The sequence below is a fragment of the Nomascus leucogenys genome, chromosome 19 (assembly GCF_006542625.1).
Source record: "Nomascus leucogenys isolate Asia chromosome 19, Asia_NLE_v1, whole genome shotgun sequence".
Taxonomy (NCBI): domain Eukaryota; kingdom Metazoa; phylum Chordata; class Mammalia; order Primates; family Hylobatidae; genus Nomascus; species Nomascus leucogenys.
In genome coordinates this window covers 69,937,565-69,963,340 of record NC_044399.1, presented here as the reverse complement: position 1 = coordinate 69,963,340, position 25,776 = coordinate 69,937,565, and the positions used below count along the sequence as shown (strand labels likewise).

Genomic DNA, 25,776 nt, shown 5'->3' with positions numbered 1-25,776 from the left:
GGGGCGGGGCTTACCTTAGAAGGGCGCGTGATCCAAATGGGTATTTGTCAGGCAGGGATCAGGGCTGAACCCCGTACACTGCACCCTGAAGCCCGCACCCTGCACCCGGCATCCTAGCCGGTACCCGCCCTGAGGCGAGCGGGACCGGCAGAAGACGGGGCGGAGCCGGAGAGGGGGACTAGAGCGCGAGGAGGGGCGGGACCACAAGAAGGGGGCGGGGCTGGGGAGCGGGGGTGCGGGTGTTTGTGTTGGAAAATCCAACTGCGCCACTGGGCGGAGCGGCCCCCCCAGCCCCGGCCTGGGAGAAGGGGGGGCCGCTCGACCCCCTGGGATACCTTGGGGAGACTGAACACCTGGGACCCCCCCAGAACCAGGTAACGGGGAGCCGCGAGGACGTCTGGAAAGAGGGAAACCCTCTCTGTGCAGCAGGGCAGGACGCCTGAGTCTCTGGAGGGGTAGAGCTGGGGATGGACGTTTGGGTCTTGGGAAGGGCACTGGGAAGAAGACTGGGGCGAAGGTCATGGGTCCCTTAGAAGAGAGTACGGCGGGGAAGGAGGAAGAACTAGGAGGCAGATGTCTCAGGTTCCAGATATCCAGATGGGCCTGAAAGGACTCCCCGTTCCCCTTGGGCTGGGATTCCCCTTCCCGACTCCAGGGCGGGGCGGGGCGCGGAGGTCCTTACTGAAGGGCAGGACTAAAGGGCAGAGTTTGCAGACAGGTCAATGCCATGGCCCAGTAAGGTCAGATGTGGTAAGACTTGGGTGTGTCCCTGTCCCAGGGCTACTTTAAGTCTCCCTCCAGTTCTCTGCACGGTTGAGGTGTAGAAGCCTCAGCCTGACCTTCCCACCAGCGGCCCCAAGAGCTTCCCAGCGGTAGCCTTCGTCTTCTTCCCACTCCCCCCACTGCGCCTCCCTTTCACTCCGTCTCGCCCCGCTAGCCTCCTCATCCCCGGTCCTTCTCCCACTCCGCCGTTTCTGAGCCCTCGCGCGCCCCGCACGGCTTCTTGGTGCGGAGCTTTCCCAACGTAGCCACAAGATGGCGAGGGCGAGACGCACCCAGGGCGGATAGGGGATGTGACCCTGAAAGTAGCTGAAGCCCCCCGCCCCGGTCCAAGGGAAAGGTGGGCTGAGGCCCCCACTTGACTTCCTGTCATCTGGGCCCCCTCACAGGAAATTGTGGGCAGGAGGTCACAGCGGAGAAGATGGGGAGGGGCTGGGGACTCAATCTCTGCTTCTCCGGGCTGGGGTAAATAGTGGGGAGGGGGGCACGCGGGGTGGTTGCTAAGCGACGTAGATTCGCTTCCTGTTTGCTGCAGCTTATGTTGTGACACTAGGTAGGGGTTAGAGAGAGCGGAGGGCCTGAAGACTGTGGGGAAGGTCGAGGGCAGGACGCCTGGTTCCCGGGACAGGAAGAGCCCTGGGAGGAAGGCGGGGAGGTAGCGAGCTGCGCCGCGACCTAAGGGGACTCGGCGGTTGTCCGGAGGGGGAGGGACCGAGGCGCAGCGTTCACCTCGGCTCCCCTTCCCTCCTCGGGGTTGCTTGTCCTGTTGCCAGAGTAACTGGAGGGCGAGACTTGGGAGCTGGATTCCCGAACTCTCCCGTCCGTCCAATCCGCTCCAGCGGTCGATCCTGACGTCAGGGCTCTGGCAGCCAATGGGGAAGGGGGATGATAGCGACGGGAACGGGAGAGGGGAGGGGCAGCGGCGGAGGCTGGGAGGCAGCAGCTGCCCGGGACCCGCACGTGCACTCCCACACGCTCGCGCCCACCCCCCGCCCTGCGCCGCACGCGCCCGAGCACCCCGTTGCGCCTGCGCGGCGAGCCGGGCGCCCCCTTCCCTGGTGGAGTCTGTGTAAAGCCGCTTGAGACTGCGCTCCTCAGCCCGTGGGGACCCACACGTCTCGGTCTGCACCGTTTCGCGGGTCGCGACCATAATGCCCAGTTTGGCTTGGGAGGGCCGACTACCTGTTCCCCACCTCCCCCCATCTGGCGCCCCACACTCCCAGGTGGGCTGGGCGGAGCTGTGGTTTCCGGCCCCATCTGCTTGGCCGCTGCCTTCCCGGGCTCTGGCTTAAGTTGCTTTCCCAAGAGAAAGCGAGCGAGTACCAGCGCCCCTTCCCAAGGCTTCTCCCGCCTGGGCCCAGCTGCTGTTGGTGGCGGAGGAGGGCACTGCGGGGAAGCCCCGGACGGCCCAGGTGATTCTTCTGGGCCATCACGCCCCTTCTTCGCGTGAATTCCTGCTCTTTGATGTGCACCAAAACCCTTCCCATTCCTAACGTTTCCTCCTCGTTCGCCCCGGCGTTCTTTGCACCTCCCTCGGCTCCTTTCGGGCTGTCTGTCCCTGTCTCCACTCGTCCTTCTCCGCTTCTCTCGGTTATATAACTCTTCCTCTCGCCGTGTCCTGGTTTCAACTCCACAGACTCCGCCCTGGAACAGCGCGGGGAGGGGCGGGAGAGTCGGGGACCCAGACAGATTCCGGCTGGCGGCCGGCTGGGGCACGGGGGATCCTGCAGATGGAAGACGGAGCCCCGCGGGACCCGGTGCCCCCGTCCCCGCCTGCCGGCCCCCACCGAGATCTCCCCCAGGAGAGAGAAGGCACAGTATCTCCGAGGGGCGTGTCGGGCCGACTCCCTTCAGAAATGTGGGTTGGGAGGTCAGGGCTGCAGGCGGAGAGGAGGAGACAGGCAAGAGGCCTGATTCCCTGGGATTGGAGTCGTATTAGGGGTAAAAGAGATAAGGATGCCTGGGTTTCTTCTTATGTCTCCTTTTTGGGTTCCCAGAATTCCTAAGGGTGTTTCCAGGAAGCTTAGCCAGCACACCCACTCCGCCCCGTAGGGGTCAAAGGTCTGTGTTAGAGGTGGCCTGGGATGATGTCACTAGTGCACGTGTCCCTGGATGGTTGCCAGGCAATGAGGCTTCCTCCCCCTTCCATTCCCTCCCACCTCTGCCCCGAGTCCAGTTCCAGTCCCGTGCCATCTCTTTCCCCTCTCCCTTCCATTGGTCTTAGCATCCTGCAGGTGGGAAACCCCGGCCTGGAGTTTTGTGAGGGGGAGGGGCACGGGTGTGGTGTGGCTGAAAGACTTTGCCCCTTTGCTGGGCTGAGGGAGCCTTGGGTCACTTTTCCCTAGATTGGCACAGAAGAGCTTCCCCTCCAAGGCTCCGCCCCCATAGAAAAAGCTATCTTGCCGTCATTTTACTTTCCCACCTGCTGCATGGCCAAGTGTCCTATTGCCCCCTTCCCCAGATTGATTTGAAGTGGGAGTGGTTGAAAGACGGAAGAGTTGGTGTGTAGTATGGGGGGTTCACTACACACCAGCTTATCCCTGAAATCCCCTTAATGGCACACCCCCAACTGCAAACAATGAAAGGAAAAGGGTCAAGAAACAGTATTAGGCTGAAAAGTCAGGGTCTTTATTGTGTGTATGCAGGTGAATCGGTTTGTAGCCTCTCACTTGGTGGAGGGGGACTCAGTTGATTGCTATGGTTGTTCTTCTCTATTAAGTCCTAGGGTTGGTGATGGTATTGGAATGAATCGGTTTGTGCTTTTATGTACCTTAGAGCTTGGGCTGTCAGATCAGACTTGGATTCTAATTCCAGCTCTCTCACTTACTGGCTACTAGGACTTGGAAAGGTCAGAACCTCTCTGAGCTTCGTATGTTAATCTTGAACATTTAAATATCAACACCTACCTTGAAGGCCGCTGGGAGGAAAAAAATGAGATAATTTATGCAAATCACTTAGCACAGTGCCTGGCACAGAATGAACACAGAATGAGTGATTGTTGTTATGAAATACTTTTATTATTAAATGATGTTAGTTACTAGTTTATTATTATTATTGTGGGTCTGCTCCAAACCAGCAGTAACCCTAGGAGTTTGTTAAGGGGGAGTGGATAGTTTGTGTTCATTTGGAGATTGGGGTTAGGGGGCTGGGGATTAGCTTCAACTGCTTTGTGCATTTTATTTGATGAAGGCTTTAGGCAGATTTGTATTGCTTTCTTTAGGATTTTTTTTTTCCTCTTGGAGAAGAAATAGATAAGACTATTCCGTGGGCCTTGAAAATAAAATAATTGTATTATGGTTCTTGATTTTGAAGCAAGACCTCAGTCCCCTCCCATGTTGATCTCTGGAGCCTTTCATTTTGCAGAGGGACTCCACAGTTTCTCTAGTGGGGACAGGGCTAGGCTGAGGGGTGTGTACAAGGTTGGGGTGGGTGGGTGGAGAGAGACTAGTGCTGGGGGCTGGGGGGGCGGGTAGTTAAAGGAAGAGACCGGAAGGGAGGAGGAGGGAGCCTGCTGGTGGGGAGGGAGGGAGGGGAGGAGGAGGTGGAGGAGGAGGAGGAGGAGGAGGGAGGGGGTTGGGGAGAGCCTGCTACAGTTCTTTGTTTGACTCCGGGACTCAGGGACGGGGAGGAGGAGGGAGGGAGGCAGAGGCTGCAAGCGCCGGGGCAGGCCCAGGAGGCAGAGGAGGGACCGTCTCCCCCGCCCCCCCAGCCCCCACTCCCCCCCTGCTGCTTCCCCCCCTCCCTACCCGGACTCCGGGGGCACCGCCGGGGGACAGACACCCAGCAGGTAACCCCGGCCTGGCTCGCCCTCCCCTCTCTGATTTTCCTCCACACCTTCCCGGATGACCCCTTTTCCCCTTTCCGTCTCCCCGTTTCTCCCCGGCCTTGCCTCTTTTCCCTGGCCTTCCTTGTTCCATCGCCCCCACTTGGGCTTATCGCCCGCTGGCCGCGCCGGCATCTCGTGCAGCCTGATTCCCTTCTCGCCCGACAGCCTGTGCGCCCTAGGTCTGCCCAGGGCACCTTTTGGGGCTCTGTCTGGCTGCTGCTTTGGGCTCTTGCTTCCCTTCCGACCTGTCCCCTGGGGCTGTCGGGGAGGAGGGAGTCCCTGCCTTTTTTTGCTCCCCCCCAGTTCCCCGCCTCCCCAACTCTGGCCCCCTTTCTCCTTCTAGCAGTCTCTAGGGGTGGGGAGAGAACCGGAATTTAGGGGGCCCCCTGGAGGGGTAAGGGGCTGTGTGTCGCTGGGGAAAGGGTCTGTGAGTGTGTGTAGGGTGGGGGTGGGGGGGCAGTTAGAGACCTGGCTGCCTCTCCGTTGTCCCTTTAAATGGCCCTCACATTTCTGGGGACTCATGGGGGGAGGTGGCAAGCCGCCTGCCTGGGGGGCAGGGCCCTTGGTTCGTCCACACAATCAGGGGTGGTAATGATTTAAAGGGACAGCCTCGGTGTGGCCGCTGCCACCCTGCGCCGGCGGGAGGGGGAGCCGGCAGGCCATGTCTGGGGAGGCTTGGCTGGTGAACAGGGCATTTGAGGCTGAGTCTGTTGCTGGGCCTGCCAGGTCTGGGACAGTGCTGCGGCTGGGAAGGTGCAATGAGGGGTGACAGCCTGCCTGGGGGGTACACAGCCTGGGCTTTTTCCAGGGCCCCACCTTTGGGTCCACCGACTCCTTGGCCAAGAATCCTTGAGTCCAAACTATGGAGTCTGTCGGCCACCAGGTGAAGGGCCACTGGCCGGTCTGCAGGTCAGGGGTCTGGCCTGGGCACTTTGGAGCTGGCACTTCAGCTTCCCCTTTTGTTGTTTGGCTCTGTGCACAAGAAAGCCCCAGCCCCTCCCCCAGCCCAGCTCCCCCTTCCCGTCCACATGCCCCCCTCACAAATACACACACACACACACACACACAGACACACACACACACAAACACACACACCCCAGCTGTTGGACAGATGAATTACAGCCTCCGGCTTGGGGCCAGGGCTGGTGAGGGATTAAAGCTCTGGGGCTGGCCCTTTAAATGGCTGTTAGCCCCTCCCCCACTCTGTTGTCCAGACACCCCTCACACACCCTCTAACCCCCTAGGCTTCCCCTTCACTCCTCCTCTAGGTCTGTCCTAAAGTCTGCTCACTCTGCTCTCTAGACTAGCCCTTCCCGAGTCCCTCCCCCAGCACAACCGCAGAACACAGATGCCACAGACTATAGATACACACTCCCTGCTCCCAGGTTGTGAGTCTCCCTGTCCTGGAGAGTTCTAGCCTGAAGCTCCCTTCCCGAGCAGAAGGGCCTTGCCTCCCTGACCTGTCCCACCTACAGCTGACCACTACCCTGGCTCAGTAAGGAGGCTTGGTGGGTCAGAAATAGCACCTCCCTGGGGGCAGTGTCATCAGCAGCCACAGAAGCTTGCGGAACATTGCATCATGGAGACTGGGGGCTAGAGGCCTGAGTCTCTGGGGCAAGGGGAAGGATGGGGGCCGGAAGGCTAGGGAATATAGAGATTAGATTGGGACCCCAAGTGTTTGGGTCCACAAGGGCAGAGAACTGTGATTAAGGGAGCAGAAAACATAGGTCCCTGAGGAGCGAGGCTGAGGTGAGGGCCAACCTAGCTCTGACCCCTGATGGACACCTGATTCTTGGCCTTGGACTTATGCTAAAAGACCTAGCTTCTTGTCTATGAGGGCTGGGAAGGGAGTGAGCCTGTATCACCTTCTTAGGCCACATAAGAGGAAGGAGGTGATGGGGAAACAGGATATTGCCTTGGGGTTGGCAGGGAGGGGAGGCTTGCAGTGGAGGCTACTTCCAGGCTCAGGCCCAGAGTCAGAGTTCTTGCAGGGGAGGATGGCCCCTCCCTGTTGGGCCCGTTCATCTAGTCTGGCTACCTGTGCTGCTAGCCAAGACCTGCCTGCACCCGCCTGGGGGAAGAAGAGGGGGCAGAGTCCAGAGGGTGGGGTTGACTATCTGGTGTCTTGATAAGGTTGGAGAGGACACAGAGCTGAAGGAAGAGGGTCTGCATGCCCTGGTGCTAGGACTTAGGCTGGCTTGTGTACAGAAGTCAGAGCAGCTGGGGCGACTCGGGGGCCAGGGAGTCTCAGCAGGAGGGTCCTGTCAGAAGAGGGATCACGGGTTTGGGGTCTACTGTAGACTTACTCAGATGCCATATCATGGCCCCTTACCAACTGATTGAGCCTGCTTCCCAAAGGGGAAGGTTGGACGACCACTTTGGGGATGGCTTTTTCTGGTTGCCATGGAAACAGATTCTCCCATCATATGTGACCACCAGAGCCAGGTTTCTCCTTAATGAGGGGGGCAGGGAGCCCATGAAAATTCTCCAGCCTGGGAGACCCCCACCTCTAACTGACTTTTTTCTTTTAGGTTCCCCCCAGGGCAACATGCCAGCCCCGTAGCACTGCCCACCCCACCCACTGTGGTCTGTTGTACCGCACTGCTGGGGTGCTGGTTCCAATGAGACAGGGCACACCACACTCCATCTGGTAAGTCCTGTCTGAGTGACCCTCTCTCCTCAGCAGTCTAACTGCACCACATGGTTGGAGATGCTCGGTATGATCTGGATCATGCCCACTCTTCAGAATGGTCCAGTCCAATTCTAAGCACCCCACCATGTGGTGCTTGAGTGGTTCAGCCCTCCTGGTTTATGGACCTCCCTTTTATCTCCTATAAATGGTTCAGCCCTGTACTTCACCAGCCTCTCCACTACTACCAAAAAATCTTTTCCCCACTATCTCCCTAGTGCTACAACTCAGTTGCTTATTGAAATGAAGATGAAGTTTGCAAGCTGAAAAGTGGGTATGAGCTACCCTGGAGGAATTCTTTCTTGGTAGGGAAAGGGCTTTGTCCCTATAGGAGTTGTTGAACACCCTGGCTTTTGGAGGGTGTTCAGAATTTATTTGGGGAGATACTGGAGATCACTGCCAGCCACAGCAGTCTTGGCATTTCACCTTTCTTCCAGATCTCTTTCAGTCCCATTCTCTCCCCACTGCACTATAGCATTTGCCCCCATACCTAAGTCTTACTCTTCTGCTTCCCTCTCTGTCAGTTCTCTGCCTGAGGCCCTGCTTTATTTCCCATTCCTTTGTAGGAGAAAAGGGAAGATAATCCCTAAGCCAAGGGCTTAAGTTCTCTCTGTGTTGTTCTTCCTCATTACATATGGGGTTTGTTGAGTGGGACTGTTTTTTTCTATGTGTGTCTTACTATTTTGCTTGATGTTTTGCACATTGGGGTGCATGGTGGATTTGTGTTGAATGTTAACTGAATGAGCTTCATTACCAAGAACCTATGACTTCTGAGATTTGCTGCACAGCCTCCTACTTTCTCCTCTAGAGGACGTGAGACACTGGGGATGGTAACATGGGTAGAGCTGAAAGGAAGGTTGACCCAGGAGATGGCCTGTGAGGATAAAACCAAGGGAGGGAGAGTAGGACAGAGGCAGTATATAAGACTGGTAAGAATGTGGCTCTGGAAAGAAGCCTAGCTCTTTCATTCTTCACTTGCAGAATGACTTTGGCCAAGTCACCTATCCTCTCTGGGCCTCAATTTCCTCATCTGTAAAATAGGGGTAATCAGTACCTCCTATGTCAGGTTTTGGGGAGGAGTAAAAGAAATGCTTGTAAAATACTTAATACAGTGCCTGGCATGTAACAAATATTCACGAAATGCTAGCAGTTATCACCACAATGGGAGCCACAGGGAGCTCTGAGGATAAGCAGGGATGTCGAGGGATGGGACAGAACTTGATTGAAGGCAGACAGACCTCCAAATTCTTGACTCAGAATGATCACTGATCCAGCGAGACATCAGGTGTAGCAAGGAGTCAGCAGGGTGGGCCTGCGCCAGTGTCGCCCCGACTCTGTTCAGTAACATGAAGGCAAACACAGAAGGGCATGTGCGGAGACACACGTGATCACGCTAGTGATGCAGAGGCAGACCCAGACAAAAGACCGAGACAGGAGCTAGGCAGACACACAGACATAGACAGCCCCGCGGAGTCATGTAGACAGGGATAATGACAGGAACGCGTCAGACGCAGGCACAGAGGGAGACAAGATGAGCAGATATGCAGGTGCACGCGGAGACAGACACCGGGACCCACGCACAGCCGACCGTGTCAGACAGACTGGTGAACACAGCGCCCAGTCAGAGGCAGACACAAGGCCTGCAGTGACACATAGCGGGCCGGGGCCGGCACCGTCACTCCTCGGTGGGGGGCGGGGAGGGGCCGGCAGCCGGGGGAAGGCTGGGGAAGGGAATCCCGGGCGGGCGGCCTGCCCGGGTGGCTGAGTCACAGCGGAGCCTCAGCCGGCGGCCCTCCCCTCCGCCTCCCCCTCCCCCAGGTAAGAAGCGAGCCTGTAACCCCTCGCTTCCACCAGGCGTGATGAGGACGGGCAGGGAGCGGGTTGAAACGAGGGTCCTGGACCGCCCCACCTCGGCGCGCGCGCAGCATGCCCGCTGATTGCCGGTTCGGTAAAACCCTATATGCGGGCTCTTGTCTCTGGCCGTCACGTGAGTTTGCGTGCGCACTTCGGGCCTCTTACCACGCGTCCCGCGCGGCTGCGGCGCTGCGCGGAGGGGCTCCTCGGCTCAAGCCCAGAGAGAGTTAAGTGGGTGTGATTGATGGAGTGTTTCTCTCTTGGGGCTCCAGCGGGGGGCGGGGGGTAGGGGGTCGGTTAAAGTCCCGGAGTCCAGGGCCCGGATGGAGTGGGCGGAGCTGGGCTTTGCCGGGAGTGCCCGGATGGAGAGGGTGTGGCCTCGGCGGGAACGGAATTAACCCTTTCAGAGCCGCTGGCTCCCGAGGTTGTGGGTCGGGTCGGGAGAGGCTGGAATGTCTGCCTCAGAAGTATATCGACCTCCCAGCCTGGCTCTGGCCGCGTGCGTCTACCTCTCGCCTGTCTTCGAGGAGTCTGTGGGTGTCAGTCTTTGTGCTTGTCCGTGGTTCCCTTCCCTTGGTTAGTATGGACACCGGGAGTCAGGGAGGGCTATTCTTGCCCCAGAGCGAGAGTGGAGGTGAGAGTGGAGCGCGAGCTGGCGGCGGCTGGGGAACAGGTGCAAGCGCCGCGTCGGGGCTGCCCGGCACGGGGAGGGGCCATCGTGGGGGAAGACGAGAGGGGAAATTCCGCGGGACCGGTGGTGAGCCGGTGTGTGGGCTGAGGAGTTGTGTCTGCCTCTGACTGTGTGTCTGTGTGTGTTCAGGGAGGCGGGGGCTGAGTCAGTGGGAAGAGGGGAAGGTTTTCTGGGTGACTCACGCTCCCCCACCCCAAGCCTGAATCAGACCCCGAGGGAGGGCTTTGTACGGGGGGCGAGTGAGGAGTCCAGCGCCTGGGTCCGGGGTGCGGACAAGGATCCGAGGTGGCTGGTGAGAATGAGTGTGTGTTTAGTGTACAGGAAGTTTTGTCTTCAAGTGAGGGCTTTGTATTCTTGGGTGCTGGCGTGGGGCTTTGTGGGTAAAGGTGGAAGAGCAGGGGGCTGGAGGGACGGCACTCACTGACTTAGGGAAAGCTGAGTCAGTTCCCCGTGGGAAAGGGGAAGTGGCAGAGGGGAAGTGTCATCATCGCCGAAGGGGAAGCTGCCTTTCCTGGTAACTGGCGGCGCTCTCGGGACCACTTCCCAAGCAGGCATCTGCCCCTCTGTTGTCTGGTTCCCCGGCTCCCTCTCCACGTCTGGTCTTTGGGTCTCCTCCCCGCCCCTGCCTCGGTACTCGGGTGGGGTCAGTCAGGGAGGGCCATACTTGGCCACAGTTCAGCGCCGTACCTGGCTTGGTTACTGATGGAAAGGATGCTTCCTCTAGTGAGGAGAGAGTTCTGACAGTAATACCACGTGAACCGCGGAGAGGGTCCGCGGGGCCCAAGCGACCGCAAGGGCTTGGCGGAGAGTGGCACGCAGGGACCTGTAGGGTCCAAGCGCTTCCATGCAAACAAACGACCTTGCCCCTTCGGGAAGGAAGGCTCTATTCACCAGAAACCCGCCTGCCCTTGTGGGCTGGGTGGAAATTTCCCCACAGCGCAGACTTCTCTCAACGAAGGCGAACTTTCCAGCCACCCCCAGCCCCTCGTCGCTCACTCTCCCCCGGCTTCCTGCCCGGCGCTCGCTCCAGCTGGAGCGCTGGCCCCGCCCCCGCCGCTTTGTACTCGACACTCGCCTCTCGCTGCTCTTTGTACTCTAGACTCTCAATGAACCGATCCCGGGAGCCAAGCCGGCTCCCTACCTGCGGGGACGCCGGGTAGGCAAGGAGGAGGCGCGGGGACGCAGCTCCTGGGCTCAGAGAGGCGAGAAGGAAGAGCTGGGGCTAAAGGGAAGGTGCCCAGGAGAGGGGAGCGCTGTGCCAGTCGGGGGTCCAGCCGGCACCAAAGCGAAAGGGTGGGGGGGGGGCGTGAAGGAGGAAGTGAAACGGGTTCTGGGTTCTTTAAGGGAGTGGGCGGTGAGAGTGGGACAAGGGTGATGTCACTGCCTGTCGGGCCCCGCCCTCCTCCCTCCCTCAGGACCCCCCCCCCCCCGTACATTTACACACACCGCTTCCGCTGCGCAAGTAGCCACGTCACGGGCAACCCCCGAAATCCCCCCTCCCTTGGGGGGCGGGGGCCACGTGGGCCGTGGGGAACCGCGTGGCCTCGGCGGGGAAGGGCAGAGAGGATACGCGAGCCACGAGAGAGGGGCCACTCGGGACCGCGGTGCGCGACTTCTCGGAAGTTGGGGGACTAAAAGGGGTCTGATTTTGGGGGTCGGTCTGTATTGAAGACCCAGAAAGCCAGGGGAAGTAGAGGACCTGGAGGAACTGGGTATGAGACTGGGGGCTTGACCAAGGTTTGAGTCGGGGTCAGGCGTTGGGGGTAGAGCGCCCTGATAGCGGCGCGAACGGGTTTGGGTGCCGTGGAAGTCGCTGTGGGCTGGCCAGCCCTAAGCAGTTATTAGGGGCGCTCGGGGTAGGGAGGTCTGTCACTGGGCGAGGTGAAGGGAGGAAGGGGAGGGACGTCTTTTTTGCGTTCTGCATCCGTCTGCCGTCCGTCGGTCTTGCGGTGGCCGGGAGCGGGGCTACTCGAGCGGCCTGGCCGTGGCCACCGGCGGCTCTGGGTGCGTGAGGCTTGCGGGTAGCGCCAGCCCCCACGCCGGCTGGAGCGTGCGACTAACCGGCCTCATCCGCATGCGTCTTGTCCTGGCTGCCTTCTGGCCCTGACGGCCGGAGTGTCAGATCCTAGATGGGGACCCTAGGTGGGAGCCGCGGGGTCACATCGGGGTCACCCCGGGCTGAGCTCGTCTGACCGGCTCCGGCGCCCCTCCTCCCCCGGCCACCGCTGCCGGGCTCACCTCGCTCCCATTGGTTCCGGCCAGGCTGTTACTGAGGCGGAGACACGGGTGATGATTGGCTTTCTGGGGAGAGAGGAAGTCCTGTGATTGGCCAGATCTCTGGAGCTCGCCGACGCGGTGTGAGGACGCTCCCACGGAGGCCGGGTAAGCGGCCGCTGCGTTGCGAGTCGGCCCGGTGGCTCTGGACTGGAAGCCTGGCAGCGCAGCCACCCCGTCCCTCTGACCAGCCTTTTGGTTCCCTGCCACATACGTCCCGGCTCCCAGCCACACTCCTGGGCCTCTAGGGAGTGGTTGGGCCGGGCGGGCCTCCCTTTGGGGAAAGCTAAGGCCGGGCCCTTTGCACAAATGACAAATTGGTGGATGCCACAGTCCGCCCGTCCCAGCCCCTGGGCCTTGACTATGTGCTGGCCAGCTTGTTTCACTCCCTTTCCTCCTCTCTGTAGAATTGGCCGTGAAAGGACCCAGGCAGCCATCTGGGGGTAGCAGGCACTCTTACCAGAGCGGCTGGAGCCGGACCATCGTCCCAGAGAGCTGGGGCAGAGGGCCGTGCCCAATCTCCAGGGCTCCTGGGGCCACTGCTGACCTGGTAAGGGAAAATCTGGGGTCGAGCTGGCTGGATGTACACTGGCAGCTCTGGTTTTGCCTCCAGTAAGAGCATAATTTCTTATCCCCAACTCAGGCTGGATGCATCGGGCAGTGGACCCTCCAGGGGCCCGCGCTGCACGGGAAGCCTTTGCCCTTGGGGGCCTGAGCTGTGCTGGGGCCTGGAGCTCCTGCCCGCCTCATCCCCCTCCTCGTAGCGCATGGCTGCCTGGAGGCAGGTGAGAAGTTGGGGCCCTCTGTCTCCAGGCACACCTCTTTCTATCTCTGTATTCCTCAATCTGTGTCATTCTCCATGGGTTCCTGTCATTCTGTGGGCTTCTGTGCATCAGCCCCCTCCTGCCTAGGTAGGACAAGACTGCTCCTTCTTGCCGTATATAACAGACTCCTTCTCTCTCCAGATGCTCAGCCAGCATTGGGCAGCCCCCGCTTCCTGCTCCCCTACCCCCTTCACATGGCAGTAGTTCTGGGCACCCCAACAAACCATATTATGCTCCAGGGTGAGTGGATATTTGAAGGTTCTGGGGGTAGGAGGTAAGGCTGGGGCCTTGAAAGAGTCCCCTCAAGGCCAACCCCCACCCACACCCCCACCCCTTCTGCTCTGTAGGGCGCCCACTCCAAGACCCCTCCATGGGAAGCTGGAATCCCTGCATGGCTGTGTGCAGGCATTGCTCCGGGAGCCAGCCCAGCCAGGGCTTTGGGAACAGCTTGGGCAACTGTACGAGTCAGAGCACGACAGTGAGGAGGCCACACGCTGCTACCACAGCGCCCTTCGATACGGAGGAAGCTTCGCTGAGCTGGGGCCCCGCATTGGCCGACTGCAGCAGGTAGGAGAAGGCAAGGCGCGGGGGACGGGATTGTACGATTGTGCCTTCTGGCTCAGTGTCCCGCCTGACATCTGCCCCTGCCCCGTGTCCCCCCACCCCCAGGCCCAGCTCTGGAACTTCCATACTGGCTCCTGCCAGCACCGAGCCAAGGTCCTGCCCCCACTGGAGCAAGTGTGGAACTTGTTACACCTTGAGGTGAGGCTGGCACTGGGTGGGTTAGGGAAGAGAGCCAGGCTGTGCCTGCACCCGTGCCATTTTCTCTTTTCTGTTTTTGTTCTTAGCACAAGCGGAACTATGGAGCCAAGCGGGGAGGTCCCCCGGTGAAGCGAGCTGCCGAACCCCCAGTGGTGCAGCCTGTGCCTCCTGCAGCACTCTCAGGCCCCTCAGGGGAGGAGGGCCTCAGCCCTGGAGGCAAGCGAAGGAGAGGCTGCAACTCTGAACAGGTGTGGGTATAGGGGGGCCAGCAGGCAGTAAGTAGGCAGGACTTGGGCAAGGAATGGGATTCTCTCACACTGTCTTCTCTCCTAGACCGGCCTTCCCCCAGGGCTGCCACTGCCTCCACCACCATTACCACCACCACCGCCACCACCACCCCTGCCTGGCCTGGCCACCAGCCCCCCATTTCAGCTAACCAAGCCAGGGCTGTGGAGTACCCTGCATGGAGATGCCTGGGGCCCAGAGCGCAAGGGTTCAGCACCCCCAGAGCGCCAGGTGAGCCCCTGCCTGTTGCCTTTCACCTCTCACCTGCAAGTCCCATGTGCTCTATTCCTCATCCTGCATCCCTGTTTATCTCCTATAGGAGCAGCGGCACTCGCTGCCTCACCCATATCCATACCCAGCTCCAGCGTACACCACGCACCCCCCTGGCCACCGGCTGGTCCCGGCTGCTCCCCCAGGCCCGGGCCCCCGCCCCCCAGGAGCAGAGAGCCATGGCTGCCTGCCTGCCACCCGTCCCCCCGGAAGTGACCTTAGAGAGAGCAGAGTTCAGAGGTCGCGGATGGACTCCAGCGTTTCACCAGCAGCAACCACCGCCTGCGTGCCTTACGCCCCTTCCCGGCCCCCTGGCCTCCCCGGCACCACCACCAGCAGCAGCAGTAGCAGCAGCAGCAACACTGGTCTCCGGGGCGTGGAGCCGAACCCAGGCATTGTGAGTGACAACTGAGGGTGGAGTGGGAGGATGGGTGGAGCTTGTCTTGAGGTGGCCCAAGCAATGCTCCTACCACCCACTTCTACACTTGCAGCCCGGCGCTGACCATTACCAAACTACCGCGCTGGAGGTCTCTCACCAGGGCCGCCTGGGGCCCTCGGCACACAGCAGTCGGAAACCGTTCTTGGGGGCTCCCGCTGCCACTCCCCACCTATCCCTGCCACCTGGACCTTCCTCCCCCCCTCCACCCCCTGTCCCCGCCTCTTACGCCCCGCACCACCCCCTGCCTGGTTGAAGGGTCCGGCCTGCCGGGCAGCCCGAGAGGATGGAGAGATCTTAGAAGAGCTCTTCTTTGGGACTGAGGGACCCCCCCGCCCTGCCCCACCACCCCTCCCCCATCGCGAGGGCTTCTTGGGGCCTCCGGCCTCCCGCTTTTCTGTGGGCACTCAGGATTCTCACACCCCTCCCACTCCCCCAACCCCAACCACCAGCAGTAGCAACAGCAACAATGGCAGCCACAGCAGCAGCCCTGCTGGGCCTGTGTCCTTTCCCCCACCACCCTATTTGGCCAGAAGTATAGACCCCCTTCCCCGGCCTCCCAGCCCAGCACAGAACCCCCAGGACCCACCTCTTGTACCCCTGACTCTTGCCCTGCCTCCAGCCCCTCCTTCCTCCTGCCACCAAAATACCTCAGGAAGCTTCAGGCGCCCGGAGAGCCCCCGGCCCAGGGTCTCCTTCCCAAAGACCCCCGAGGTGGGGCCGGGGCCACCCCCAGGCCCCCTGAGTAAAGCCCCCCAGCCTGTGCCGCCCGGGGTTGGGGAGCTGCCTGCCCGAGGCCCTCGACTCTTTGATTTCCCCCCCACTCCGCTGGAGGACCAGTTTGAGGAGCCAACCGAATTCAAGATCCTACCTGATGGGCTGGCCAACATCATGAAGATGCTGGACGAATCCATTCGCAAGGAAGAGGAACAGCAACAACACGAAGCAGGCGTGGCCCCCCCACCCCCACTGAAGGAGCCCTTTGCATCTCTGCAGCCTCCTTTCCCCACTGACACAGCCCCCACCACTACTGCTCCTGCTGTCGCCGTCACCACCACCACCACCACCACCACGGCCACCCAGGAAGAGGAGAAGAAGCCACCACCAGCCCTACCACCACCACCGCCTCTAGCCAAGTTCCCTCCACCCCCTCAGCCACAGCCACCACCACCCCCACCCGCCAGCCCGGCCAGCCTGCTCAAATCCTTGGCCTCTGTGCTGGAGGGACAAAAGTACTGTTATCGGGGGACTGGAGCAGCTGTTTCCACCCGGCCTGGGCCCTTGCCCACCACTCAGTATTCCCCTGGCCCCCCATCAGGTGCTACCGCCCCGCCGCCCACCTCAGCGGCCCCTAGCGCCCAGGGCTCCCCACAGCCCTCTGCTTCCTCGTCATCTCAGTTCTCTACCTCAGGCGGGCCCTGGGCTCGGGAGCGCAGGGCGGGCGAAGAGCCAGTCCCGGGCCCCACGACCCCCACCCAACCACCCCCACCCCTGTCTCTGCCCCCTGCTCGCTCTGAGTCTGAGGTGCTAGAAGAGATCAGCCGGGCTTGTGAGACCCTTGTGGAGCGGGTGGGCCGGAGTGCCACTGACCCAGCCGACCCAGTGGACACAGCAGAGCCAGCGGACAGTGGGACTGAGCGACTGCTGCCCCTCGCACAGGCCAAGGAGGAGGGTGGCGGGGTGGCAGCAGTGTCAGGCAGCTGTAAGCGGCGACAGAAGGAGCATCGGCGGCACAGGCGGGCCTGTAAGGACAGTGTGGGTCGTCGGCCCCGTGAGGGCAGGGCAAAGGCCAAGGCCAAGGCCCCCAAAGAAAAGAGCCGCCGGGTGCTGGGGAACCTGGACCTGCAGAGCGAGGAGATCCAGGGTCGTGAGAAGTCCCGGTCCGATCTTGGCGGGGCCTCCAAGGCCAAGCCACCCACAGCTCCAGCCCCTCCATCAGCTCCTGCACCTTCTGCGCAGCCCACACCCCCGTCAGTCTCCGTCCCTGGAAAGAAGGCTCGGGAGGAAGCTCCAGGGCCACCGGGTGTCAGCCGGGCTGACATGCTGAAGCTGCGCTCACTTAGTGAGGGGCCCCCCAAAGAGCTGAAGATCCGGCTCATCAAGGTAGAGAGTGGTGACAAGGAGACCTTTATCGCCTCTGAGGTGGAAGAGCGGCGGCTGCGCATGGCAGACCTCACCATCAGCCACTGTGCTGCTGATGTTGTGCGCGCCAGCAAGTGAGTTGGCTGCCTGCTTGGTTGTCTAGGAGATAGGCTCCCTTCCCCCATCACCCTGATGTTTCTGTCTTCATTCCACTGTCCTCCCACAGGAATGCCAAGGTGAAAGGGAAGTTTCGAGAGTCCTACCTTTCCCCTGCCCAGTCTGTGAAACCGAAGATCAACACTGAGGAGAAGCTGCCCCGGGAAAAACTCAACCCCCCTACGCCCAGCATCTATGTATGTGTGCCACCTGGCCTCACAACCACCCCTGCCAGAGGGTTCTAAGACAGTGTTGGGGACTGCTGGGGTGCTCTGAGCCTGGGCCAGTGCTCTGACCCCAGCTCTCCTGGTCATGTCTCAGCTGGAGAGCAAACGGGATGCCTTCTCACCTGTCCTGCTGCAGTTCTGTACAGACCCTCGAAATCCCATCACAGTGATCCGGGGCCTGGCGGGCTCCCTGCGGCTCAGTGAGTATGGGGGGCAGAAAGTGTCAGGGAGGGCTACAAGGGTCTGGGGCATGTAGGACCCTCTGAGAAATCCCACACTTGAAGACTCAGGACAGTGGCTATGAGGAGTCCACTGAGTGATGGGTCAGCTGGCCTTGGGCTCTTCTCCCATCTGTCTCTCTCCATCATTTGGCAAGGGGGAAGGGGCCATAGTCAGGACCTGATTAGTCATTTCTGAATTTGGTGATTAAGGAAGAGAATAATACAGATTTTAGAAAACCCCTGAAAATCTGTGATTTTGGGGCGCTTCTCTCAGTCTTTTATTGCGCAGAATTTCAAACACATACAAATTAGAGGAAGCTGTATAGAAATACAAAGGTCAATCTTACCTCCTTTATACCTGTATGTTCTCCCTTCCCCACACTGAGTTATTTGAAGCACATTTCAGGCTTTCACTTGAATGAATCTTTAATCTTTAATTGGATCCAATGGTAACTCAAAGAAGCTGCTGTTTTGACTAGACTCCAAATGGGGAAAACAAGAAGCTGCCATTCATTGAGCAGCTACTATGTGTCTGTCAGGTGCGGTGCACATGGCCACGCACACACCTGGGAACACTGGTCTAGGGGCTGAGTCCTTGAGCAGCTGCAGGAGAAAGAGGGCTGGTGAGGATGCAGATAGAGGCCAGCACTCCCAGCTTCCTGTGGGGCTAGGGTTCCTGCCTATTTCTTCTGGGCTGAGCTCTGCTAAGCCTATGACCACCCTGTCAGAGCCCAGAGAAGTAGGAAGGGAAAGGGTCGGTTGGGTCCTTGGTCCCTATCCTCTCTGCCTCTGCCCCGACACCCTGCTCGGCCCTCCCTTCCAGACTTGGGCCTGTTCTCCACCAAGACCCTGGTGGAAGCGAGTGGCGAACACACCGTGGAAGTTCGCACCCAGGTGCAGCAGCCCTCAGATGAGAACTGGGATCTGACGGGCACTCGGCAGATCTGGCCCTGTGAGAGCTCCCGTTCCCACACCACCATTGCCAAGTACGCACAGTACCAGGCCTCATCCTTCCAGGAGTCTCTGCAGGTGAGACGAGAACGTGGCCAGAGGCAGGTCCTGGGACGGGGCTGCGGTGGGAGGGCTCTCGAAAGGTCTCTGACCCAGGCCTGCCTACCTTCTGGCTGAGCAGGAGGAGAAGGAGAGTGAGGATGAGGAGTCAGAGGAGCCGGACAGCACCACAGGAACCCCTCCTAGGTACCGTGCAGGTGTGCCCCTTCCGTTCGTGCTTCCTTCCCCTCCCTCTGCTCTCCACCAACCTGTGCTCTTCGCCCCAGCAGCAGCGCACCAGATCCGAAGAACCATCACATCATCAAGTTTGGCACCAACATCGACTTGTCTGATGCTAAGCGGTCAGTGGGGCTCAGGCCAGGGAAGTTGGGGCAGGAGTGCTGCTGGGACCTCGTGGCGGGGGCGGGGTGTAGCCTCTCGTCGCACTTTCGCACCGCAGGTGGAAGCCCCAGCTGCAGGAGCTGCTGAAGCTGCCCGCCTTCATGCGGGTAACATCCACGGGCAACATGCTGAGCCACGTGGGCCACACCATCCTGGGCATGAACACGGTGCAGCTGTACATGAAGGTGCCCGGCAGCCGAACGCCAGGTGCGCTCCACGCCTGTGCGCGCTGATGCGGAAAGCGCGAGAGGAGGGGCCGGCGGCGGCGCTCAGCCGTCAGCCAATGAGGGCAGAGGGCGGGGCTGTAGGGGAGCGCAGCTCCGACCTGGCCAGCCATGCCGTTCTCTTTCGACCCCTGCAGGCCACCAGGAGAATAACAACTTCTGCTCCGTCAACATCAACATTGGCCCAGGCGACTGCGAGTGGTTTGCGGTGCACGAACACTACTGGGAGACCATCAGCGCCTTCTGTGATCGGTGCGTGCCGTCCTGCGCAAGTCAGACTGCCGCGTCCCCGCCCTCGGTCCCCAGTTCCTACTTGACTTGTGGCCACCCCGCAGGCACGGCGTGGACTACTTGACGGGTTCCTGGTGGCCAATCCTGGATGATCTCTATGCATCCAATATCCCTGTGTACCGCTTCGTGCAGCGCCCTGGAGACCTCGTGTGGATTAATGCGGGGACTGTTCACTGGGTGCAGGCCACCGGCTGGTGCAACAACATTGCCTGGAACGTGGGGCCTCTCACCGGTGAGAGGGTGGGGCAGGTGTTGGCGTGGTCTGGCGCCTCAGCGGCAAGGGCCTGGGAGGCTGGGGCTTGGAGAGCCGCCAGCAGTGAGGGAAGGGGCTTGGGCCTAGGTGTCTGGGGGCTCTTTGAGAGTCCTATTGTGATCGCCTTTGGCCCGCAGCCTATCAGTACCAGCTGGCCCTGGAACGATACGAGTGGAATGAGGTGAAGAACGTCAAATCCATCGTGCCCATGATTCACGTGTCATGGAATGTGGCTCGCACGGTCAAAATCAGCGACCCCGACTTGTTCAAGATGATCAAGTGAGGACCCTATTTGGGTGGGAGCCGACCTCCACTGACGGTTCCCTGTTCTTGTTCTTCCTGTCTGACTCCACCCCATTCTTACCTCTCTCCATCCTTGTCTGCCTGTGCCCCTAGTGTTACTGTGCTGGGGAGGCTAACTAGGTCCTTGCTGTCATGACCTTTCCTAGTGTCCAAATAGACCAAAGCCACAGGAAATTTTGCCTATAACAGATGCCCAGGACAGAGGATGTGACCCAGACATGAAGCGGGGAGGCCCCTAGGGGAGGGCCCTGGGGCTGCCCACCCCTCTGCCCTTGCTCCAGCCCTTCCCCAGGTCTCCTCCCTGCCGGTGATCTCAACACAACCCCACTGCTCCCCAGGTTCTGCCTGCTGCAGTCCATGAAACACTGCCAGGTGCAACGCGAGAGCCTGGTGCGGGCAGGGAAGAAAATCGCTTACCAGGGCCGGGTCAAGGACGAGCCAGCCTACTACTGCAACGAGTGCGATGTGAGTGGGCCGGCTCTCCTGCTCTCCCTGAGTGTCCACAGTGGCCCTGCCTCCCCCTGACTGCACTCTCCTCCCTGCCCCAGGTGGAGGTGTTTAACATCCTGTTCGTGACTAGTGAGAATGGCAGCCGCAACACGTACCTGGTACACTGCGAGGGCTGTGCCCGGCGCCGCAGCGCAGGCCTGCAGGGCGTTGTGGTGCTGGAGCAGTACCGCACTGAGGAGCTGGCTCAGGCCTACGACGCCTTCACGCTGGTGAGGGCCCGGCGGGCGCGCGGGCAGCGGAGGAGGGCACTGGGGCAGGCTGCAGGGACGGGCTTCGGGAGCCCGGCCGCGCCTTTCTCTAAGCCCCCGCCGGCTTTCTCCCCCCAGGCCCCAGCCAGCACGTCGCGATGAGGCCGGACGCCCCGCCCGCCTGCCTGCCCGCGCAGGGCGCCGCGGGGCCACCAGCACATGCCTGGGCTGGACCTAGGTCCCGCCTGTGGCCGGGAAGGGGGTCGGGCCCAGCCCTTCCACCCCATTGGCAGCTCCCCTCACTTAATTTATTAAGAAAAACTTTTTTTTTTTTAGCAAATACGAGGAAAAAAGGAAAAAAAAAATGGGAGACGGGGGAGGGGGCTGGCAGCCCCTCGCCCACCAGCGCCTCCCCTCACCGACTTTGGCCTTTTTAGCAACAGACACAAGGACCAGGCTCCGGCGGCGGCGGGGGTCACATACGGGTTCCCTCACCCTGCCAGCCGCCCGCCCGCCCGGCGCAGATGCACGCGGCTCGTGTATGTACATAGACGTTACGGCAGCCGAGGTTTTTAATGAGATTCTTTCTATGGGCTTTACCCCTCCCCCGGAACCTCCTTTTTTACTTCCAATGCTAGCTGTGACCCCTGTACATGTCTCTTTATTCACTTGGTTATGATTTGTATTTTTTGTTCTTTTTTTGTTTTTTGTTTTTAATTTATAACAGTCTCACTCACCTCTATTTATTCATTTTTGGGAAAACCCGACCTCCCACACCCCCAAGCCATCCTGCCCGCCCCTCCAGGGACCGCCCATCGCCGGGCTTTCCCCGTGCCCCAGTGTGTGTCCGGGCCCGGCCCGACCGTCTCCGCCCGTCCGCCCGCGGCTCCAGCCGGGTTCTCATGGTGCTCAAACCCGCTCCCCTCCCCTACGTCCTGCACTTTCTCGGACCAGACCCCTCACTCCCAACCCGACCCCAGCCCCACCTGAGGGTGAGCAACTCCTGTACTGTAGGGGAAGAAGTGGGAACTGAAATGGTATTTTGTAAAAAAAATAAAATAAAATAAAAAAAATTAAAGGTTTTAAAGAAAGAACTATGAGGAAAAGGAACCCCGTCCTTCCCAGCCCCGGCCAACTTTAAAAACACAGACCTTCACCCCCACCCCCTTTTCTTTTTAAGTGTGAAACAACCCAGGGCCAGGGCCTCACTGGGGCAGGGACACCCCGGGGTGAGTTTCTCTGGGGCTTTATTTTCGTTTTGTTGGTGGTTTTTTCTCCACGCTGGGGCTGCGGAGGGGTGGGGGGTTTACAGTCCCGCACCCTCGCACTGCACTGTCTCTCTGCCCCAGGGGCAGAGGGGTCTTCCCAACCCTATCCCTATTTTCGGTGATTTTTGTGTGAGAATATTAATATTAAAAATAAACGGAGAAAAAAAATCCTGTTTCGCTAACGGCTGGTGATAGCAGGTTGAGTACCGGGAGGGCTGCAAGACCGTGATTGATGGGGAGGACTCCGCAGACCCTGGCGAGGGCGAGCCCCTCCCCGGAGGCGCCTGTGGAATGTCCAGGGCTCTGGTCCGCTTCTCGGGATGGGGGGTGCCTAATCCTAGAGCCGCATTCCAGGATAAGGGGGGTGGGGAGAGGCTGGGCCGGGGGAGGAGCAGGAAAGAGGGCTATAAGGGCAGCGGCCCAGGCGGGCGGGATCCAGGCGGGCCATGGCGGATGTCCCCGGGGCACAGCGAGCTGTTCCCGGTGGCGGCCCAGAGCCCCGGGACCCCCTGGACTGTTGGGCCTGCGCTGTTCTTGTAACAGCCCAGAATCTGCTGGTGGCTGCCTTCAATCTTCTCCTGCTGGCGCTGGTGCTAGGGACCATCTTGCTACCTGCTGTCACCATGCTGGGCTTCGGCTTCCTCTGCCACTCTCAGGTAAGCGTGCGCCCCGGGGTGTGCGTGTGTGAGTGTTGGTGTGTGGTGATGCTGGCGGTGGGGTCTATGGGCCACAACTTCAACCGCCTGGGCTGTTTCCACCCCGTGCACAGTATGGCCCGGTCGGCTTGGGCCTGACGCCTCTTCTCCCACAGTTCCTGCGCTCCCAGGCACCCCCTTGCACCGCGCACCTGCGGGACCCCGGTTTCACGGCCCTACTGGTCACCGGATTCCTGCTCCTCGTGCCGCTGCTCGTGCTTGCTCTGGCCAGCTACCGCCGCCTCTGCCTGCGCCTCCGCCTAGCCGATTGCCTCGTGCCCTACAGCCGAGCCCTTTATCGGCGTCGGCGCGCCCCGCAGCCGCGGCAAATCCGGGCCTCACCCGGGTCCCAGGCCGTTCCCACATCAGGAAAGGTCTGGGTCTAATGACCCTCGAGTCAAGAACAACCCTGACGGCTGCCCTCCCTCTTATTCGGCCCAAGGACTTGAAGCCCGGCATCTTCCGACCTGCCCTGCCCCCACCCCTGCCTGATCGGAGTCCTAGCATCCTCTTGGGAGCAGCAGCGTCAGTGGACCCAATGCTGAGAAAAGCCCCCACATCCCGGAAAACCCACTTTCCTTTCACTACCCACATCTCAATCCTGAACATCTGGGCTGGAACCTGCACACCTCCCCCTCAGCCCCGTCGTGAATGGGACAACAATCTCGTGCCCTCTTTTTATGGTGCAGCTCCTCCAGTATTTCCGGGGCTGGGGGACGGGGCTGGAGGGGAAGGAGTGCCCACGCATCAATAAAGATTTAACTAACTGAATGTGCTCTGCGAACAGAGGAGTGGCACAAGTAGTATCACCCCTGCCCTGTGCCGAGGAACAGGAAACATGTGCCAGGGCTACAAATGAGTAGAGAGGAGCATCCTTCAGCCCCCTGGCCTTATCGCTTTTGTCCGTTCTTCCTGGCCAGACCTCAGAGATCTGTTCCTGACCCCAGGCACCTCCCCATCAATAGAGTGGAGGGGGCCCAGCCTCGACCGCCTGCCCCTGCTCCCCTTGGGGACCTGAGCCCGTTCTCTGACCCCAGCTTAGAGGAACTCGGTGTTGCCAGGCCGGGGTGGGAAACAATGGGCCTTCCGGAGCAGGATGACACCCCCTCCCGCCACAATTCTGGAGCAGCAGCGTGGGAGGGAAGATGCAGGGGCCCACCCTGGGGCCTGTTGGTCCGTCATTCAGCCCTGTCCCCCATCTCTACCCCTGAACTTGAGAGAACCTTTGGCACCCCTGGACATCTCGGTTGGGAGTGGAGGGTTGAGGGTGCTCCCGACTTCAGATGAGCCCTTTCCTCTAGGGATGGGGTGTGCTACCCTGCACCGGCATCCCAGCTACACACAGACACAGGCCCATTCGGTCATAAGTTTAATGAAGTCTGAAAGGTATGCGCCATCGTGGTCAGAGATATGGAGGCCCGGTCAGATTCTCCCTCTGCACCTCAATGGAAACGATGTGGTGTCCTGGTACCATGGCCAGGCCCAGCACACGGGGCTCCCCGGCAGAGAAGGAATCTGGAAAGAAGGATCAGAGCATCAGGGAAGTAGGCCAGAATCAGTCCCACCCCTCTGAGCCACGAAAATGAGCCCCAGAAAGCAAGGGTTGCAGCCAGGCCCTTAAGGGGAAATGCCTTGCGTAAGGCTCCGCCACATTCCCAGGCGGGTGTGCATTCCCCGGGCACTGACCCGACGGCTTGAGGAACTCCTGCGCCGAACCCAGGATGACATTGCAGTCACGGTCAGTGCAGAGGAAGCAGCCGACCAGCGTCCGTCCATCTGTCATGCGAATGCGCATAGTCTTGTTGAGCAGGGCCTCTAGCTGCTGCCGGGCGCGCGCAGCCGCGGAGTCCTCGCGCTCTCCGTCCGAATCCTGCGCGGGGTGTAACAAGCGCTCAGACCGCGCAGCCCCGGCTGCCCGCCCGCGGAACCACAGCTCCCGGCGGCCCGCGGGGCGCTCACACGAAGCCCAGAGGCTGCCGGGAGCTGCAGTTCCCCACCCCCTCCATCTTGCTGCTTGACTGCCCCTTAGTCCCAGAACCAGAGCCCGTGCTAACCCCGGCACTAGAGCTGCTCTGACGCCGACTGCAACAGCCATTCTCTTCTCGTAGCAGCATGGTCGGTCCAGCTCCAGCCATTTGCCCGGAGGCCTCCTCTGGGCCTTTCAACTTCCTAAGCACCTTTCAGGTTGGGTGGTCCGAGATCTCGCGAGCGCTCCGACCTCTTTCCTTTCGCGAGATCACCTCTCCTCCCCCTCCTAGTCTCCTCGGCAACGGCAGAGATATCGCGAGCTTCTCCTACTTCTCTGGTGCTGTGGCTCACTGAAGCGTACTACGCCGGATGTCTTAAGATATCGCGAGACCTTTACCTCTAGTTTCTTACACATCCTTTAGAAACTCTGGAATTTAGCGAGAATACATTTTTTCATACTGCCTCCTCCCTTTTCTGTCTCAGCGAGATAGTCTGTCCTAACTATCCCATGTAGCCCAGGCCACTGAATTAAAACGGAGCGTTTTCGTTCTCTGCACCCCGCCCCCCAACTCCTGAAAGCGGCGCAACTCTATTACTTGATCCTTATATGCCCCACGCGGGACTCATACTACGTTTCCCGTGAACACGTGCAGTCCAAACCCCGCCCCTGATATTTGGCTCAGTGGACGGTGGCCGGAAAAGGACAATGGTTTCCATGTCAGCGGATAAACGCTCTCCCCTCGGCTCCCGGACGCGACGGAGGTCGTAGTAGTAGTGAGTACGTGCTGAGGAGCAAAGGAGTAACCAAGAGATCCAGTGACCGACAGAGCAAGAGCCATGCCGCGCCGGGGCCTGGTGGCTGGGCCAGACTTGGAGTATTTTCAGCGTCGCTATTTCACGCCGGCGGAGGTGGCCCAACATAACAGGCCCGAAGACCTCTGGGTATCTTACCTGGGACGCGTGTACGACCTAACGTCATTGGCACAGGAATACAAGGGTAAGGGCCACACGTTGGGCCGGGGCTGGAGTGTGTGTGTGTCTGTGCACGCGCGCGTTTGCCTCGTTCTTGAAGAGCTGGCATTGACAGTGGCTGCTCTTTTCAAGGGAACCTGCTGCTGAAACCCATCGTGGAAGTTGCAGGCCAGGATATCAGCCACTGGTTTGATCCAAAGACCAGAGACGTGAGTTATGCTGGAATCTGGGGTTGTGGGTAGAGGCAATGGAGTGCGGGGATGGGAAGGAAAAGCAGAGGCTAGCCAGAGCCTAATGACTGCTCTGACCCCCTCGCCCCAAACCCTCCTTTAAAG

General features: G+C 60.2%; 4 protein-coding genes across 13 annotated transcripts in view; 3 read left to right on the top strand and 1 right to left on the bottom strand.

Annotated features, from left to right (window-relative positions):
• Window positions 1–236: 236 nt before the first annotated feature.
• On the top strand, window positions 237–21,632 carry KDM6B (lysine demethylase 6B). Its single transcript, XM_030800033.1, is given in 24 exon segments — window positions 237–374; window positions 12,103–12,222; window positions 12,522–12,664; window positions 12,758–12,899; window positions 13,080–13,178; window positions 13,286–13,505; window positions 13,608–13,700; window positions 13,787–13,948; window positions 14,034–14,216; window positions 14,305–14,652; window positions 14,747–14,897; window positions 14,900–16,907; window positions 17,000–17,126; window positions 17,251–17,356; window positions 18,201–18,406; window positions 18,510–18,574; window positions 18,658–18,729; window positions 18,828–18,976; window positions 19,131–19,245; window positions 19,329–19,516; window positions 19,675–19,816; window positions 20,179–20,305; window positions 20,389–20,559; window positions 20,677–21,632. Coding segments are annotated over 21 exon segments (4,893 nt in total). The 5' UTR covers window positions 237–374; window positions 12,103–12,222; window positions 12,522–12,664; window positions 12,758–12,762; the 3' UTR covers window positions 20,701–21,632.
• A 415-nt stretch (window positions 21,633–22,047) lies between these two features.
• Window positions 22,048–23,272, top strand: TMEM88 (transmembrane protein 88). Of its 2 annotated transcripts, none has more exons than XM_012501575.2 (2): window positions 22,048–22,462; window positions 22,944–23,272. In XM_012501575.2, the coding sequence occupies exons 1-2, from the start codon at window positions 22,253–22,255 to the stop codon at window positions 23,253–23,255; spliced, it is 522 nt and encodes a 173-aa protein (XP_012357029.1). In that variant the 5' UTR covers window positions 22,048–22,252; the 3' UTR covers window positions 23,256–23,272. The 2 variants fall into 2 exon arrangements, with proteins under 2 accessions (XP_012357029.1, XP_003274682.1); XM_003274634.3 differs by having other exon boundaries at window positions 22,618–23,272.
• A 585-nt stretch (window positions 23,273–23,857) lies between these two features.
• NAA38 (N(alpha)-acetyltransferase 38, NatC auxiliary subunit) lies at window positions 23,858–25,063 on the bottom strand. 2 transcript variants are annotated; one of them, XM_003274636.4, is made up of 3 exons: window positions 24,556–25,063; window positions 24,188–24,371; window positions 23,858–24,016 (listed from the first exon to the last, which is right to left on the bottom strand). In XM_003274636.4, the coding sequence occupies exons 1-3, from the start codon at window positions 24,634–24,636 to the stop codon at window positions 23,904–23,906; spliced, it is 378 nt and encodes a 125-aa protein (XP_003274684.1). In that variant the 5' UTR covers window positions 24,637–25,063; the 3' UTR covers window positions 23,858–23,903. The 2 variants fall into 2 exon arrangements, with proteins under 2 accessions (XP_003274684.1, XP_012356916.1); XM_012501462.2 differs by having other exon boundaries at window positions 24,188–25,063.
• A 72-nt stretch (window positions 25,064–25,135) lies between these two features.
• The window catches only part of CHD3 (chromodomain helicase DNA binding protein 3), a 54,548-nt gene continuing 53,907 nt past the window's right edge, over window positions 25,136–25,776 (top strand). For all 8 annotated transcript variants that reach the window (XM_030800288.1, XM_030800277.1, XM_030800278.1 and 5 more), the window contains exons 1-2: window positions 25,136–25,466; window positions 25,574–25,650. In XM_030800288.1, coding sequence (XP_030656148.1) covers window positions 25,307–25,466; window positions 25,574–25,650 — 237 coding nt within the window. In that variant the 5' untranslated portion in view covers window positions 25,136–25,306. The remainder of the gene's footprint in view (window positions 25,467–25,573; window positions 25,651–25,776) is intronic.